General features: G+C 46.1%; 1 protein-coding gene across 1 annotated transcript; it reads right to left on the bottom strand.

Annotated features, from left to right (window-relative positions):
- Window positions 1-1,823: 1,823 nt before the first annotated feature.
- Window positions 1,824-8,743, bottom strand: CTSZ (cathepsin Z). The gene is made up of 6 exons (XM_074969763.1): window positions 8,345-8,743; window positions 7,078-7,241; window positions 4,775-4,954; window positions 3,678-3,828; window positions 3,218-3,380; window positions 1,824-2,621 (listed from the first exon to the last, which is right to left on the bottom strand). The coding sequence occupies exons 1-6, from the start codon at window positions 8,551-8,553 to the stop codon at window positions 2,508-2,510; spliced, it is 981 nt and encodes a 326-aa protein (XP_074825864.1). The 5' UTR covers window positions 8,554-8,743; the 3' UTR covers window positions 1,824-2,507.
- Window positions 8,744-15,422: the final 6,679 nt, after the last annotated feature.

Raw genomic sequence — 15,422 nt, 5'->3', positions numbered from 1 at the left:
TTGCATTTCTGTGTTTTCCCCTATTGATGCCTGGGCAGTGAGGAGGAAGCAATCTAACTCCCCTGCAATGGGGCAGATGGTAAAAGGGTTTATAATTACTTGAAAACACTCCTTTCCAGAAACTGGAATGGTACCCAGGATTCTTCGATCTCGTTACTCTGCTATCAGCAAATAGCAGTGAAATCCAAGGTCAGCTAGTGTACCTCATCCCCTACCAGTGGTGGGCTCACAGAGGCTGATAGCTAACTCCTCCCCAATCCTGTTAAAAAGAACCTTAAGGCTGAGCTTTCAAGAGTTAGGAAATGTCAAAATTCAAGTTGCCCCTACAACCATATTTTGGCCTTCAAGTGAAAGGTCAGTGGTGTGGACCTCAAGGGACAACCCTGCTGATGACCCATGTGGGTCACTGTAGCTCCATCTTGTGGAACTTAGATTTTTAGTAAACCTAAAATTAACTTAAAAAAACATTTAAAGAATAGGAAGGGTGCAAAGTTGAGCTTTCAAGAGTCAGCAGTGCAGAACTGAGGTTGCCCATGCACCTTTACTTTGCATATATGAATTATGCTAACATTCAACCATGTAACTAAAGACTATTAACTTTGCAACCTTAATGTTTTAGTATCCTTTTTTGACAGCTAAAGGAAAGGCATTTGGTCAAGTTCACAAAGAACATCTGTCACAACTAGGAATAAATGTAGCTCTTGTGGCCCTCATCCTATACTGTATCTATGAGACAATGCTGCATGTTCTAATATGGATCATAGGCCCCTAGACTGTCCTCTGTATTTTGCTAGGCAACTAGTTTGAGAGTTTTCTCCCTGTGAGATTGAAGGTAAAGATTGGACCTGGTATCGCTTTATCAAAGCAGCAGCAGCAATGGTGCTAAAGATCAGTGGGACAGTGATGGAGCTAATAATTTGTAAAATAAAGCCCGTCACAATGAAACAACTGTAGATGAGTAATGTGCCTGTCAGTTGTAGGTCACAGGTGAACAAGTAAGCTTTTATTTAAAACAAAAAGACAGCTGTATGAGCTTGGCACATTCTCTGGCTCTGGAAATTAGAGATGTTTTAAGACATTGGAAGATCAGTTTCTCCTTAACTTGCCAAGATGAAATGCAGAATGCTGTAGCTCCCCTATAGCACACCTGAAATGCAGACCCTAATCTCTGCTCTAGGTAAATGTGACCTTCAGTACATACTGCCACATGTAGTATGTTGTGGTTGATTAGCATCTCAGTCCAGGAGCAGGACCCTTGGTGACATGGGGCACTCAGTTTCTGTGCAGTTGTAGGGAGTCCTTAGTTCACTCCTATACACGTGCTGTCATTGAACGTGGCTCCATTCCCCCACTCATCCTTCACTGGCACCTCATGGTGGCATTTAACTAAAGTACAGATTCTGTTTAAACCATGTCTGTGCCCTGCCAGGAGATGCTGCCATAGGTACCAGTAAGTTAATGCTGAGAAACAAATTCCATTAAACTCTTACAATCCACTTGCACACCCTCTAATCACTTAACATACGAAACAATGTCAGTTGAACAACTGTGATTCAGTTAATGTTTGATATGGTCTGGGTTGTAATTTACACCATTAGAGAACTAGGCACATCAGGTTGAGTAAGCAGGAAAGAGGAAGATAACATACCATCTTTCCTTGTATGCTAAAAGCACGTGTTAAAAGTTATGTCTCATTAGAACCCTTTTCCCCTTTTCTCCCTTCCCCCCCTTTAAAAAAAACCGGTCATTGTTCTAATGCAGAAAAATAGCACAGCCATTCAAATGCCAAAGCCTAGAATTAGAGCAAAGAAAGCACCAGGAAATAACAATCAGTGTTTATATTAAACATTTTCCAGTAGTTTTAAAGAGATTTGATTACTGTTGCATCACTTTCAATGAGATAAAAATGACAATCTGCAATGCAACACATGCCTTAGTGAAACAATAGGATGTGACTATAGGACACAGTTTTTAAACAGAGAACAAAAAACATAGTATGGTCTCTGCATTTATGTAGCTCAGTGATATTTACTATGTGCTATTGTACTTTGTGTATATGATTTACAAGTCTCTAAACCCAAATTTTTTAAAAGAAATCAGTACCTCTTGCTTTGAGCAAACTTTAAAGTTTGTACTAGAAGGAAAACCTCCTTTGTTACAAGTGCAAAATAAATCTTATATATTCCTTTAGATTAAATATTGTCAAGTGAATGATTTTTCCAATGAGAGGATTTGTACCTAAAACTTCTGATAAGTTGCTTGGTAAGTACCAGGCACATAAAGCAGAGGATAAGCAAGTTTGTCTTTTAAGCAAACAACTGCTTTTCAATATGCAGTGTAAGTTCAAAATCTAGAGGCAGTTTTTCCACTTTAAAACATAATGGTGATCTGGGCTAATTCCTCTTAACTGCCTTTTAATTAAAAAAAAAAAAGACTTGATTGGAGGAAAAAACAAAAAAACCCTGAAATTTCAAAGCCAGAAAGTACCCCATAAACTCTAGAAACAATCAAGGTAATACAGGATCTCCGTAGGCACAATCTTCTTCAATAGCGAGATTGTACTCAGCTCCTTTTCCACCTTTATATGCACTTGTCACAATCCTCAGCCAGCCCAGTTCACCCTATAGTAAATTAATTTTCATTAGTATTGGCAAAAAGTTTATAAATTAGTAACAAAGTAACTTGTCTCATAAGCAGTGTACTTTGGGCAGAGCAAGGGTGACTAGAGGTGAAGGCAGATACCTGCAAAGGGTTTGAGTGGGATTCACAAAACAAGCATATTTGAAATAGTGGTTCTCTGGTGAACTCATTTGTTTCCAGCCAGGAATCCATTTCCATATCCTACTCTCCATAGCCAAATGAGTTTGACTTATGGTTCCAATAGCTATTTACCACTGGCTTCAATGGGAGTTGCATACACATATGAGGGCAGCATTAGGATTTACGGAGTTGACACCACACAGAGGCTGGCCTGCTCTTATTGCCTTATGTGGTGTTCTTTGTGGCAGGGTAACATTACATTCCATTTAGATTTTTTTCCTAGTTGTCAGCTGTATTAAAAATCATAGATTGAGACAACTCCTATGGCTAAGAGGGAGACTTAGTTTTTTATAAACAAGCTAGTTGTACAGCTTGTAATACAGAAATTTCTGGAGTTTGCAAAATGAAATGCACATTTTTAAAATCTTTGAGGACATCCCTTTTCTCTCTTCCTTACCCATGGTTCGCCCCAGGAGTTACGGACAATCCAGTATTCAGTTCCGTTTTCCACACCCCAGCCAGCCACAGATACAATGTGATTCACCACAGCTGAGGGGTTGTATTCAGCATAAAGTCCTCCAGTGTACGCATCCAGCTGTGCAGTAGCCATTATGCCACAACTGTAACAAGCAAAAAGAGGTTCTTCATTCAAAAATAATTTTTATAGCAGGCTAAAGGAGAACAGTGTCCATCACCTTCTCTCATTTCAAATGAAAAGTTCTTAACTTAAGTGGATCTATATATAAGATATTGTGCAAAAGTTTAGCACACTTCAGTCTTCAGAGGCTAAGGCCTGTTCTGGTGAAGAAGCGCTGAATGAGCTACACAAGGAGGCTCTGCAAGCTTCCTGCGATAAACTGAAAACAACTTTAATAAAAATTAACAGGATAACTCTTACCCTGTAATACTGTCTTTACCTGATTGGACCATTGGCATAGATTTCTGCCATCATTTTTTCTCTCCCACTGACAGAGCCATAGTCAGCAATTTTCCAGAGCGTGTAGTTCTTTATCACATGGCATTCCCCAAAGGTAACACATGTTCCACACTGGTTAAACTTCTTACATGCTATAAAGAAGCAGTGACATTAGATTACCATTGCAAGCTAGTGTTTTTCTTCTTACAGTTAATTATTCAAATGAAATATAATTAATGGTAAACTTTAATTCCATTTTGGGATCCATAATTATAAGATTAAATATAGCAGAGAAAACTGCTTGTTTCTTCAGGTTAAATAAAGCTGCAAGTTCAGATTGCTAATTAAGGCAGTCTCCACAGTCAATAATATTTCAATGATATGCGCTCTTTATCTGTGACAGCCTTCAAACATGCTTTTCAGTCGTAGGTTATAAAAACTACTTCCTGATAAATTTCAGAGTAGCAGCCATGTTAGTCTGTATTCGCAAAAAGAAAAGGAGGACTTGTGGCACCTTAGAGACTAATCAATTTATTTGAGCATAACCTTTCGTGAGCTACAGCTCACTTCGTCGGATGCATTCAGTGGAAAATACAGTGGGGAGAGCTCTCAAGTGCCACAAGTCCTCCTTTTCTTTTTACTTCCTGATAAGTGTCTCGGTATGCAAATAATTAAACTGCTTCTGTGGAGCTATAGAAACAATTCAAGGGATTTGTTTGCAAGTAAGTAGAACAGACTGAAGTTCTGCCTGGTAACTTAAGATGACACTTCTAAATATTACTGCATGGAAGCACCGATGCACATCAGTGACTAGTGAGTTCAAATTAGCAGCCTGGATGGTGGATGCTTGTTCAGACATGCTGCTAACACACTATGCTGTCTGATTCTGGTGCAAAAATAACCCAAACAGCTACTCTAAGGGAACCTGCTGCTCCTAGGCAGATAGCAGGTGCTTCACTAGCAGCCAGCAGTAGGTAGAAGCAGAAAAAGAAATGGGTGTGTTACATAAATTATATTTATGTTCCTTTAAAGCTAATACCAACCCCTGCCAAATAAGAGTGAGTAGTAGTTAGGAAGGTTTGCAATCTGTTGCCATACTTTGGTCTTTGGCTTGGTAGTTGTTACAGGTCTCATCTGGAATGCCATGGTTGTGAGCATACATCCAAACACCTGAGTGGTCTCCACCTTCGCAGGACCCTGCGTTGGCACAGTCAATAACATTCTGAACAGAGAGGTAGGCAGAAGGCCAAGCTCCTTTTCTCTTAATATTGATGCGATCTGTGGTAATAACAAAAGAATAAGCAATTGGTGCTTGTTAGTTTTACTGTTTGTAGCTCATTTTGGGCCAAATGTTTCGGCTACGTCTCCTTAGTTGCATCTGTTAAATATCTGCAGACAGCTGTGGGTACAAAAGCCTACAGTATGCCAACAGAATGGCTAGGTGCACACACCATGACCCAATCTGAGTGGGCACAATGATGGCGTCTGTGTGTTTTGCAGGTGCAGCTAACATTTTCCATTCTAAGTTTGGCTTCAGGAGCAGATATATTTGGATGAACATGTTTCATTTCAGTCGTTAATTAGGTAAATCCTAACATCTACCAGTTATGAAAGCACTCAGGTGTAACTAACAATAATACCTGGCTCTTCTATGCCATATTTCATCTACAGATCTCAAAGCCCTTTACAAAGCTTGGAAGCATAACTATCCCTCTTTTACAGATAAAGGAAAAAGAGAGGTCGAGTGACTTGCCCCAGGTCACCCAGCAGGTCAGGGGTATGGCTGGCTGTAGATCCCAGGTCCACTAGATGTTCTGCTAAGCTCTGAAATCTCAAATCTGCATAGATTTAGGCAGCAAAGAGACCAAGGGCCAAATTTTCTGACAGTTTATGCCCAATTGTACTTGCTTGGTTTACTCTTACTTGCTCTTCCACCTCTTTGCTTTCTCTGCCCTCCCACTTGTTTGTGTACTTAGACTGAGTTCTTTGGGGACAGGGACTTTATAATAAGCATTTGTACAATGCTTACTACGATGGGGCCATGATCCTAACTGGAACCCTTGGGTAATGCTTCTACCCCAATCATAATGATAATTAATTCTTCTCAGAGGTCTGAGAAGAGCTTTTTATGAAATGTAGACACTCTTACTGCTTCAACTGAGGCCTGAGAAAACTTCCACTCTACTTCCCTGGTCCTCCAGTGAAAGCAAGGAAGCAGAGATTTGACATCCCTTCTATTACTAAAGTTAAGGAATTTTTATAAGTTTGATTTTGTTTTAATGTCCTGGGCACCTTTATTTTTTTCTCAAAACAATAAACAAAGCCAATCAGAAACTTCAGTTGTGTTTACACTGAAGTCCAGCTCCCTGATATACATGATCACCAAGCCCTGCCTGGCTATCTGCATTTTTGGATTAATTAAAAACCTGGTTCTTCATAACTCCATCTTTGTCCCTGACTAGTTTCCCCATCAGCCCCTACTGTCTCTATTCTGCATCTCCCCCCCACCCCCCACCCCAGACACTGTTTATGTATTATATTTATCCGAATTAACAGATAAGCTCTGCAGGCATCTGCATGTGTTTTGCAGAGGGCCATGTACACTGGCAATGAAACCTGTACTTCTATTTCCCTGAGTGACGGGTAGTGAAATCTCATCCCTGTGAGACTTCCCCTGCTTCAGTATGTCCGCTCAACCTGTATAACGTGCTCCCAGCCCCATGTGCATCTGTCCCTCTGCTGCTGTTGCACAGAGAAACTCCTCCACCCAAAGCTAAACTCCAGCTGAGCAGCTTCCCCCGCCCAAAAAAAGGGAAGTCACAGTTGTATCTCGGTCTTCACTGTATTGGTAGAATAATTTATCTACCAACTTCTCCTGGCTTTCTGGGGCCTAACGGTGACTGAATGGAAGGGGGAGAAGAGAACTGTACAGTGAAGGGAGTGCGACATCCCCACCCCACAAGCAATGTCCATTCTGCTACGTATGTTTTAATCACTCCAATTTTTCCTTTTTAATCTGTGTATAATTCTAAATGAGGGTGGATACCCCTACCACAATGGTATATTCCACCAGCAAAAAAAAAAATTCCCCTCCTCAGCTGCCATTTGGGGAATTCCTACAGCACCTGCTACCACCAAAACCACCTTCATTTTAGACTCTTCCTTCCCCTCTCCCCCTGCCTCTGTGTGTCTTATGTAGGACAGGTACCTTGGCTCAGATAATCAAAGCTACTTAGGAGTTAGGCCCTTAGTCTTGTGCAGTGACATCCCTTAATAGTGCTGATAATCCTGCAATTCGAAGATACCCATCATCAGGGGTTCAGAATGTTGGGGGATCCTGGAAATGGACTGACTGGCAAAAAAGCAATACCCGATAACAACAGATACCCAGTAACAAGTACCTGCTAAGGCACTGGTGCTGCCATGAGCCCAACAAGACCCACAGTACTGAGGAATGTGCTGGTTCCGGGTGGTACTAGCAAAATTGGTCCCATTTACATTTCGCCAATCCCAGCTCGGGGGAAGTTTAGCGATGTCCAGGTACTCATGAGGTCGAGGGTAGGTTCTATATGGAAACAAAGTAGTAGATGACTTTTATATTTTCAGAGAGAGAAAAGGAAAAAAAAAAAATCTTCCCGTCTCAATATGATGTGTGAGAATTTCCAGCCTAGCTTGAGATCACATGACAGCTCTAGCCACCATGACCTTTAATGCTCTTCTATATATGGTCTGGTGACTAGTGTTAACTCACAGAAACAGCTCCCAGGTAGGCAGTGGGGATTGAGAAATGAGAGGCCTGGCCACTGCAGCACTTCCCAGGAGTTCACATGAAACACTCCAGGCTTCACGCTGTTTTCTATCTACTCTCAAAACTAAGAGGATGGGTTTAGTGTTCCCCCTCTGCATCACTCAGGAGTCCTGTATCAAGGAATAATTTAGCAGCAGGGCAAATCCCTGTCTCCCCACAATGATCACCCTGTGCCCACAGTATTTAGGCACCAAATTCCCTCTGAGGAGTTGGGCCCTGGCCATTTGCCGCCTAGAGAAGCAGAGAATCCTTGGCCCTGCTGCTGAAACTGGGGCCAATTGCAAACACCCCGTTTCCCCACCTCCCTAGGGGATGGTGAGGAGCATGGATGTAATCGAAAGGAATTGGTCCCGGCGGTGCAGGTCTAGGCAGTTAGGAGGGGTCACTTCAGGTCGGGCAGGGGCAGGGCAAAGCCCGAGGGTGCAGGCGGGGTACAGGAAGGAGAGGCTGCCACGGCCTCGGCATCCCGTGAACAGTGACAGTCCGGGATTTCAGCCCCAGCTGATTCCTCCCTGCATCCCGCAACCCTGGCCCCGCAGGCTCCGGCCGGCAGCTGGGCTCTGCCTGCCTGGCTCGGGAAGCGCGTGAGAGGCTGGCCGCGGCTTCTCCCGAGTCCCGGGCCCCAGTCTCCCTGCAGCAAGGAGCCGCCCCTCCTAGGGTGACCAGCTGTCCCCATTTTATAGGGACAGTCCCGATTTGTGGGTCTTTTTCTTATATAGGCTCCTATTACCCCCGCACCCCCTCCGGAGTTTTCACATCTGCTGTCTGCTCCCTCTACGCCCCTCGCCCGGCCAGCGGCCCGGGAGTAGCGGCGGCGTTGCTCGTGGCTCCCGCTTCCTCCCGCCCAGCCCTGCGCTCACCTGAGCCCGGGGGGCTTGCGCGGGGCCGGTTTGTAGCAGTGCTGCCCCTCCCTGAAGTAGAGGCCGGCGTCGGAGGCCGGGCAGAGGCAGCCCCCGAGCAGCAGCAGCAGGAGGAGCGGGGGGAGACGCTGGGGCAGCCTGGGCATGGTCCTGGAGCGGCAGCTGCTTCCTGCGCAGCCGGGCCGGTTTCCCCCCGTCGGCGCCAGCATATAAGAGAAGGTTGCGGCGCCTGAGTCAGCCAGGGGCTGGACTCTGCCAATCCCCAGCTGCGCCCTGGGCTGGGAGGGACACGAACCCGCGGCGCGGGAGGCGCCGGGCCCGGGGTCCGCCCGCGGGGAATGGGCGGCGAGCGCGTGTCGCAAGAGGGGCCAGGGTCAGCGGCTCTCCTGGGACTGGCTCGGCCTCGCCGCGAATCCCAGGCGTGGACCGCCCCAGCGGCCCCGCAGTCTCGGGTGTGTTCGGTTGCTCGAGCAGGCGCCTTCCTCCAGCGGGAGTTAGAGGCATTTGCAGACAGAGGAACGGGGTCCTGAGCGCTCAGCGGCCTCTTTGCAGCCCGTTCCCCCCTTGCCTTCCCGCCTTACACTGCGATGGTTTCTCTTAATAAACGTGCAGGAACATCTGGTATCTGCCAAGAAAGTGCCTTCGTGCTATGGTCAGATGTTTTTCAGGCCAGGGTACAGACTTCACTGGGCAGGGCAGTTCCCCCAGGCAGCCTACAGAAACACTGAGGCCCCTGCCTGTATAAATCCTTAACAATGTTCTTTAAGACGTATTTCCATCAAGGCCCTGATCCTGCCAGAAGTGTGCATGTGCGTAACTTTATGCACTGTGAGTAATCCCACTGAAATCTTTGCAGGAGCGTGGTCCAAACAAGGGTTTGGGGTTTTTTTCAAACTTTTTTTCTGGCGACCCACTTGAAGAAAATTGTTGATGCCCGTGACCCAAGGGAGCTGAGGATGAGGGGTTCAGGGTGTGGGAGAGGGCTCTGGGCTGGGGGTTGGGGTGCAGGAAAGGGTCAGGGCTCTGGGTGCAGGCTCTGGGGTGGGACCGGGATGAGGGGTTCAGGGGTGCAGGAAGGGGCTCTGGGTTGTGGGGGCTCAGGGCTGGGGCAGGGGATTGGGGTGCAGGTTTACCTCTGGTGGCTCCTGGTCAGCAGCACAGTGTGGGTGCTAAGGCAGGCTTCCTGCCTGTCCTGGCACCGCGGACCACGCTGTGCCCCAGAAGTGGCCAGCAGCACGTCCGGCTCCTAGGCGGAGGTATGCAAGCGGCTCTGCACAGCTCTCGCCCACAGGCACTGTTTCCTCCCGCACCCCCGCCCATCTTATGGTTCCTGGCCAATGGGAGTGTGGAGCTGGTGCTCGGGGTGGGGGGCAGCACATGGAGCCCCATCCCCCCGCGCATAGGAGCTGGACCTGCTGCTGGCCGCTTCCAGGGCACAGCACGGTGTCAGAACAGGTAGGAACTAGCCTGCATGAGCCGGGCAGCGCCACCAACAGGACTTGTAATGGTCTGATCGGTGGTGCTGACCAGAGCCGCCGCGACCCACTGCCTTGCATTCCACGTCCCAGTACTGCTCTAAACCACAGATAGCATGTCTACATGGCAAAAAAAAAAACCCCAACCCAAACCCCTGTGACAGCAAGTCTCAGAGCCCAGGTCTGTAGACTCAGGTTCACACTGTGGCACTAAAAATAGCAGTGTAGATGTTCAGCTCAGGCTGGAACTCAGGCTCTGACACCCTCCCCCTGGTCAAGTGCTGGAGCCCAAGCAGGAACAGCTACGGTAATTCCAGCTAAAAACACCCTAGCATAACTCACAAGCCCCAGTCTGTGAAGACAGCCTCTGAGCCTCACAGCTGGTGGTGTGGTTTTGTGCAGTGTAGATATACCTTTAGAGTGCTGACCAAACTCTGGCTGGGAACAGAAAGCAGAAGCAAAACCAGTTGTGGTGCAATTTTTATGCCCATTTCTGACTGTTGTGCAACTTTTGTGTCTCATAACACTTCTTTCTGGAGAATTAAATTAAATTGCACATTTTGCTGGCACACAGTGGTACAAACACAAATCCCTGACAGTTATTTTTCTAAGTGAATGTCATGCATATGAAAAGTGCCATCTTTCCAGCCCCGGAGACTGAAATCCTCCGCTGAACTATCAAACAGGTACAATGTAGGCTGGCAATGGCAGTGCAAGCTCCCTCCAGTGCACTGATATGTCTTAACGCTGACCTGGGATGAGCATCTCTGAGGGTTCGGTTTCCATGGTTGTTCAGTGATTGTCCTTTCTGTTGAGCTGACAAACATGGGGGTGGGGGGGAATTTTGGTAGTGGGTTTTCCCCAGTTCTTTGGTGATATGGAAACCTGTCCATTAGGCACTAGGGGACATGAAATGCACTACATATAAGTCACTAAAGCCATTAGCTAGTAACAATTTTTGGTCATTATCCTCTTGTGCCAGTTTTGATCAACAATGAACTGGTGAGCGAGTTCAGATCCCTGTGCTAGCTGCTCCCCACATTCAGGCCATGGCAGCTGGGACATTCCGTCCACTCTGCTAGAATTTTCCCAACTCCGCCGGTGTTGCTGTGGGATTAAGATTGACACCTGAAGGCTCAGGCTGGGAGTGACACTTTTTTAAAACTAAAACTGAATTTGAAAATAAATAGCGTCTGCTGCACTTAGCATACGGAGATGAGGCAACCGATGTGATGCTCCCAACACAAAGGTTTGTGATCCACATGCATTAGGACAAATGCTTTGAAAAGATGACACATTCCAGGTGAAAGGCCCCCTCATGTATGAAAAGATGCAGGAGATGCTTGGAAGCACAGAGCTACACAACACCACATTGGTAAGCTGTGGCCAGAGATTACATGACCACAGGCATGGCCATTTTTGTTAGCCATGAGTTTTTAACCTCTCAGGCCTTCCTGTGCTGGTTTTTACAGATTTTATATATAGAAATATATCGATGTGGAAAAGTTTCAAAAGCCCTAACGTGACTTAAAAGCCTAATTCCTGTTTTCAAAAGTGCTAGGCAGTCACGAGCCTTAATCCAATTGCAAGCCAATGAAGGCCAGTTTTTTTAAGGGATTTTTGGCATTGCTTGGCTGGGTGGAGCAATGCCTAGCCCTTACGTGGCCTGGTGCCTACTGGAATTTTCAGCCGCAACTTAAGCAGCTCCCTGTGGAGTGCAAGGGGGTAATTAAGTGCCTAAGAAAGGGCTTTTCAAAAGCCAGCAAGCTGAGTGGGGAACCAGCGAATGTAGCCAGGCATGAAATGCCAAGAAGGGGAGAGAGGGGGACGAAGAGGGATTTAGGTGCCTAAGTGGCTGAGTTGGTGCATGTGGCTGACATGCCAGAGCTAGGCTCCTCCCTCTGCTCAGGATCCTCAGCTGCAAACACTATCCTCCACCTAGGTCAGGTCAGTCACTTCAGTAGCCCATGCCCTCGCAGCCAGAACACTCTCATATGCACAATACCTCGCTAATGGTTGCCCTGTGTTTCACTGTGCCCTGGCTGTCTTTTGTGCAGGTGCTAACGCTGCCTCTGTCCCCTCCTAACAGTGGCCATCATCAGGCCCTCCTGCTGCAGGGTCTGACAGGTGTCAGGCTGTAGGCATGCTCAGCGCACGCTTGTGATTGGCTCTTTGTGGCAATTCTGCTGCAGGGCCTGCAGGACTTGGGCTTGGGCGACAGCTATGAGCACCTCCTTGGGGGGTGGCTGCAGCACTTGGGGTGGCTGCAGCATTGGGGTGGCTGCAGCACTTCTTTGAAAATGCCAATTAGCAGAAAATTTTACCCGGCAGTCATGTAATTTGTGCACCATAAAGAAAATGCCTGTTGCGATCCCAAAATGTGGGTGAAGGTCAGATAGCATTAAAACGGTCCATGAGGCAGCAGGGCCCATCTTACCTGCACAACGCCTAGCCTGTTGATGACTTCATTAAGCCTGATTGACGAGATGAAATTTTGCAGAAAAAGTAAATGGCTGGTCTTTTAACCTAAACTGTATTGAGAGAGAGAAACTTCGAAAGCAAACATCTTACGCTTGCAACAAGCAGTTTCGTTTCTGTGTTGCAGCATGACCTATTTCTATACTTTTATAAGTGGAACACAAGTGGCTTGACTTTAAACAGGGGTTGTAAATGGCTTTGAAGCTGGCACATGCGCTGGCCGTGCGGAATACTGTTTGTAACAGTCCCAGAAATGGCATTATGGCCCAGCTTGGTTGTGACTAGAATTGGTTACAGGCTGGTGGCCCGTCTGTGCCCTGTAAGTCAAATTATTTGCTGGCCTCAGTCCAGTCTCATCACAATAAAATTAAAACAAATAAATAAATACATAAGCTCCTTCCCCTCCCCCCAAAAACAAAACAAAACAGAACACCATTGTAACAGTGAATTCTCAATGACTGTCTTGTTGGCAGTCTCAGCAAATAAACCAAGGATTAATCAAGCCTTCCAGAGTGTAGTCCACTCCTCTCCCTCCACCTCCTCGCCTCAGTTGTGAGCCAGGCATGCCAAGGATGAGACCAGAGGGTGTAGCTTGTATGCTGGCACTGACTGCTGCACCCAATTTGTGGCTAGGTACAGAGGTCTCTCCAGGACTGAGAGGCTATCTCCTTCAGCAAGCACTAAATAGATTTTAAAAAAGCGAAACGTGCACTTAGTCCTAATGATGACAATGCTGCGGGGGGGGGGGGGGAATCCAAAGAAATTGACTTGTTACTAGGCTGGGGCCCATCTTTATGCCTTGCCCCTATGTAACGCACATTAAAGTCAGTGGAAACATGGAGTGGGCTGATACTATTAATGTGCACTACAGCGCTCTCCTGCACTTTGTCACATTCACTTAAACTAAGTCAATATATTTATAGAGCAGCACCCCTCCAGCCATGTCCCTGCATGCTACAGCTGCTGATCACTTGAAAACATACACTGCTTATCAATGGTAACACATGTACAGCATTGGCAGATAGCAAATGCCTTAGTGTTATTAAACAGGCCTGAAATTGCCAAGGAATGACAGGGTAAAAACCAGAGTTGTTTGTATAAAGACGGTGCATTACAGAAAAGTGCATTTTAAACAATTCCATATTTGAAGATATGAAGGTACTTTTTGCCCCCGGCAACAATTTATCTAGGCTGTATTCAGAAGCTGTTAAAAAAGGCAAACGGGTTCAGGTGGTTATCGTCAGCGAAAAATATACTAACGAAGGATGAATGAGTCTCTGTGAATAATTTATTTTCACATTCTTTGTTCTTTGCTCAGGAATTGTTCTCAAAAAGATTGCGACAATCTCAAATTTGTGGGTTACTCAAAACCATTCTGCCAATTTCATCAGCAACTCATTCTTGGTTGCCACTCATTAGCTAATTGTAATTATTTACAATCCAAACTGTGTAAGTAAATTTCATTGGTCAGGCAATGTTGGTTCTTTGCCCTAACTAGATGACTGATGGAACTAAGCTCCACTTGAGACCTGAATGTGCAATTTGACTGTGCAAATATTCCTATCAGTAGACTTTGAGTTTTTGAATGTTTTCAGGCAGTGAACACAAAATATCAGGGACCTCAGGAGGTCATCTAGTCCAACCCCCTGTTCAAAGCAGGACCAATCCCCAATTTTTGCCCCAGATCCCTAAATGGCCCCCTCAGGGATTGAACTCACAACCCTAGGTTTAGCAGGCCAATGCTCAAACCACTGAGCTATCCCTCACCCCCAATATATATGGCCAAATTCAAATTTGCTTTCCAATTCAAAGGCAAATTCACAAATAATTGTTCCCTCATTCTTCCAGCTCTAGAAAATACCCATGATGCAGTAGGTGAACATGATAGTCGAGATCAGGGGTGGTTAATATGCTGTTCCTTGCATAGGCGCCGACTCTGGGGCTGGAGCTACAGATATTAAGATCCAGTGTGCCAGGGGGTGCTCACTACTCAACCCCCTGCTCTCTGCTCTTCCCCAAGCCCTGCCCCTACTCCCCCCATCCCTCCAAGGCCCATGCCCCTTCCCCCGAGACTGCCATGCACTCACTGCTTCCCCCTTTCCTCCTCCCACGCCGAGCCACCTGCACGTGAGAAACAGCTGATTGTGGCAGGTGCTGACTGGCAGGGCTGCTGGTGCAGGAGGGAACTGATGGGGCGCTGCTGATGTATTACTGTGGCTCTTTGGCAATATACATCAGTAAATTCTGGCTCCTTCTCAGGCTCAGGTTGGCCATCCCTGAGCTAGATACAACTTCCTTGTCTGTTAAAACAGAATGGTTAGAATCTCTTCTGCATCTGAAAGATGATGCACTTATCCCATTCTAAAGAAAACATGAAATGATCTCATTCTACCTCTTATTGCTATCGTTATTAATTACTGGGTGAATTATAATGCTCAGCCATGGGAAGGGTTGATAGGTTGGTCTAGGTGCAACAGGGTCATTATCCTGGTGCTTACACATACACGTTGCGCTATATTCCCTGCAAACAGTTGTTCTGGGAGCATTTTTTACTCTGTGGCTTATTTACATTGGCTCTTTCTTTAGTAGCTAGCAAGATTGACACTACATGGTGGTGGGGAAGTCTGGATTAGGAAGATATTCCTTTTGGGTGGTGTGACAGGAGGCCTCTAGATTGTCTGCTTTTATTTATAGTGAGCCATAATGTGATAAAACGAATTACTAGAACTTCATTCAATGAGCCACGTTCTTCCACTGGGCTGGTCTTATGTGTTTATTCAAAATAAACATTTAAAGGAATCATCTTCTTAATTCTTCTTCCTAGTTGGACACTGAAAGGCGCATGTCACTGAACTGTACTACGTGCTTAATGTAAAATGAAGCCATCTTAAACTCACAAAAGTGTCCTGGCTTGGACATCTGGTGCTCTGAGATACCAGATCTGTGTCTATCTGCAGGGGACATGCCTATGTCATAGGACTGGTTGGCGTTATGTTACTTCTTTGATGCAATGAAGCACTTCCAGTGTTCCTTGGGAACACTCTTTTTTATCAGTAACTGCAATGGGGCCAGGCTTTTACCCCTCTATTTTGATCGCAGATTCTATGGGACGTACTAGTCTTTCT

The sequence above is a fragment of the Natator depressus genome, chromosome 13 (genome assembly GCF_965152275.1).
Source record: "Natator depressus isolate rNatDep1 chromosome 13, rNatDep2.hap1, whole genome shotgun sequence".
NCBI classification, from domain to species: Eukaryota; Metazoa; Chordata; order Testudines; family Cheloniidae; genus Natator; species Natator depressus.
The sequence above is the reverse complement of the archived record's forward strand: the minus strand, read 5'-3'. Positions and strand labels throughout refer to the sequence as shown.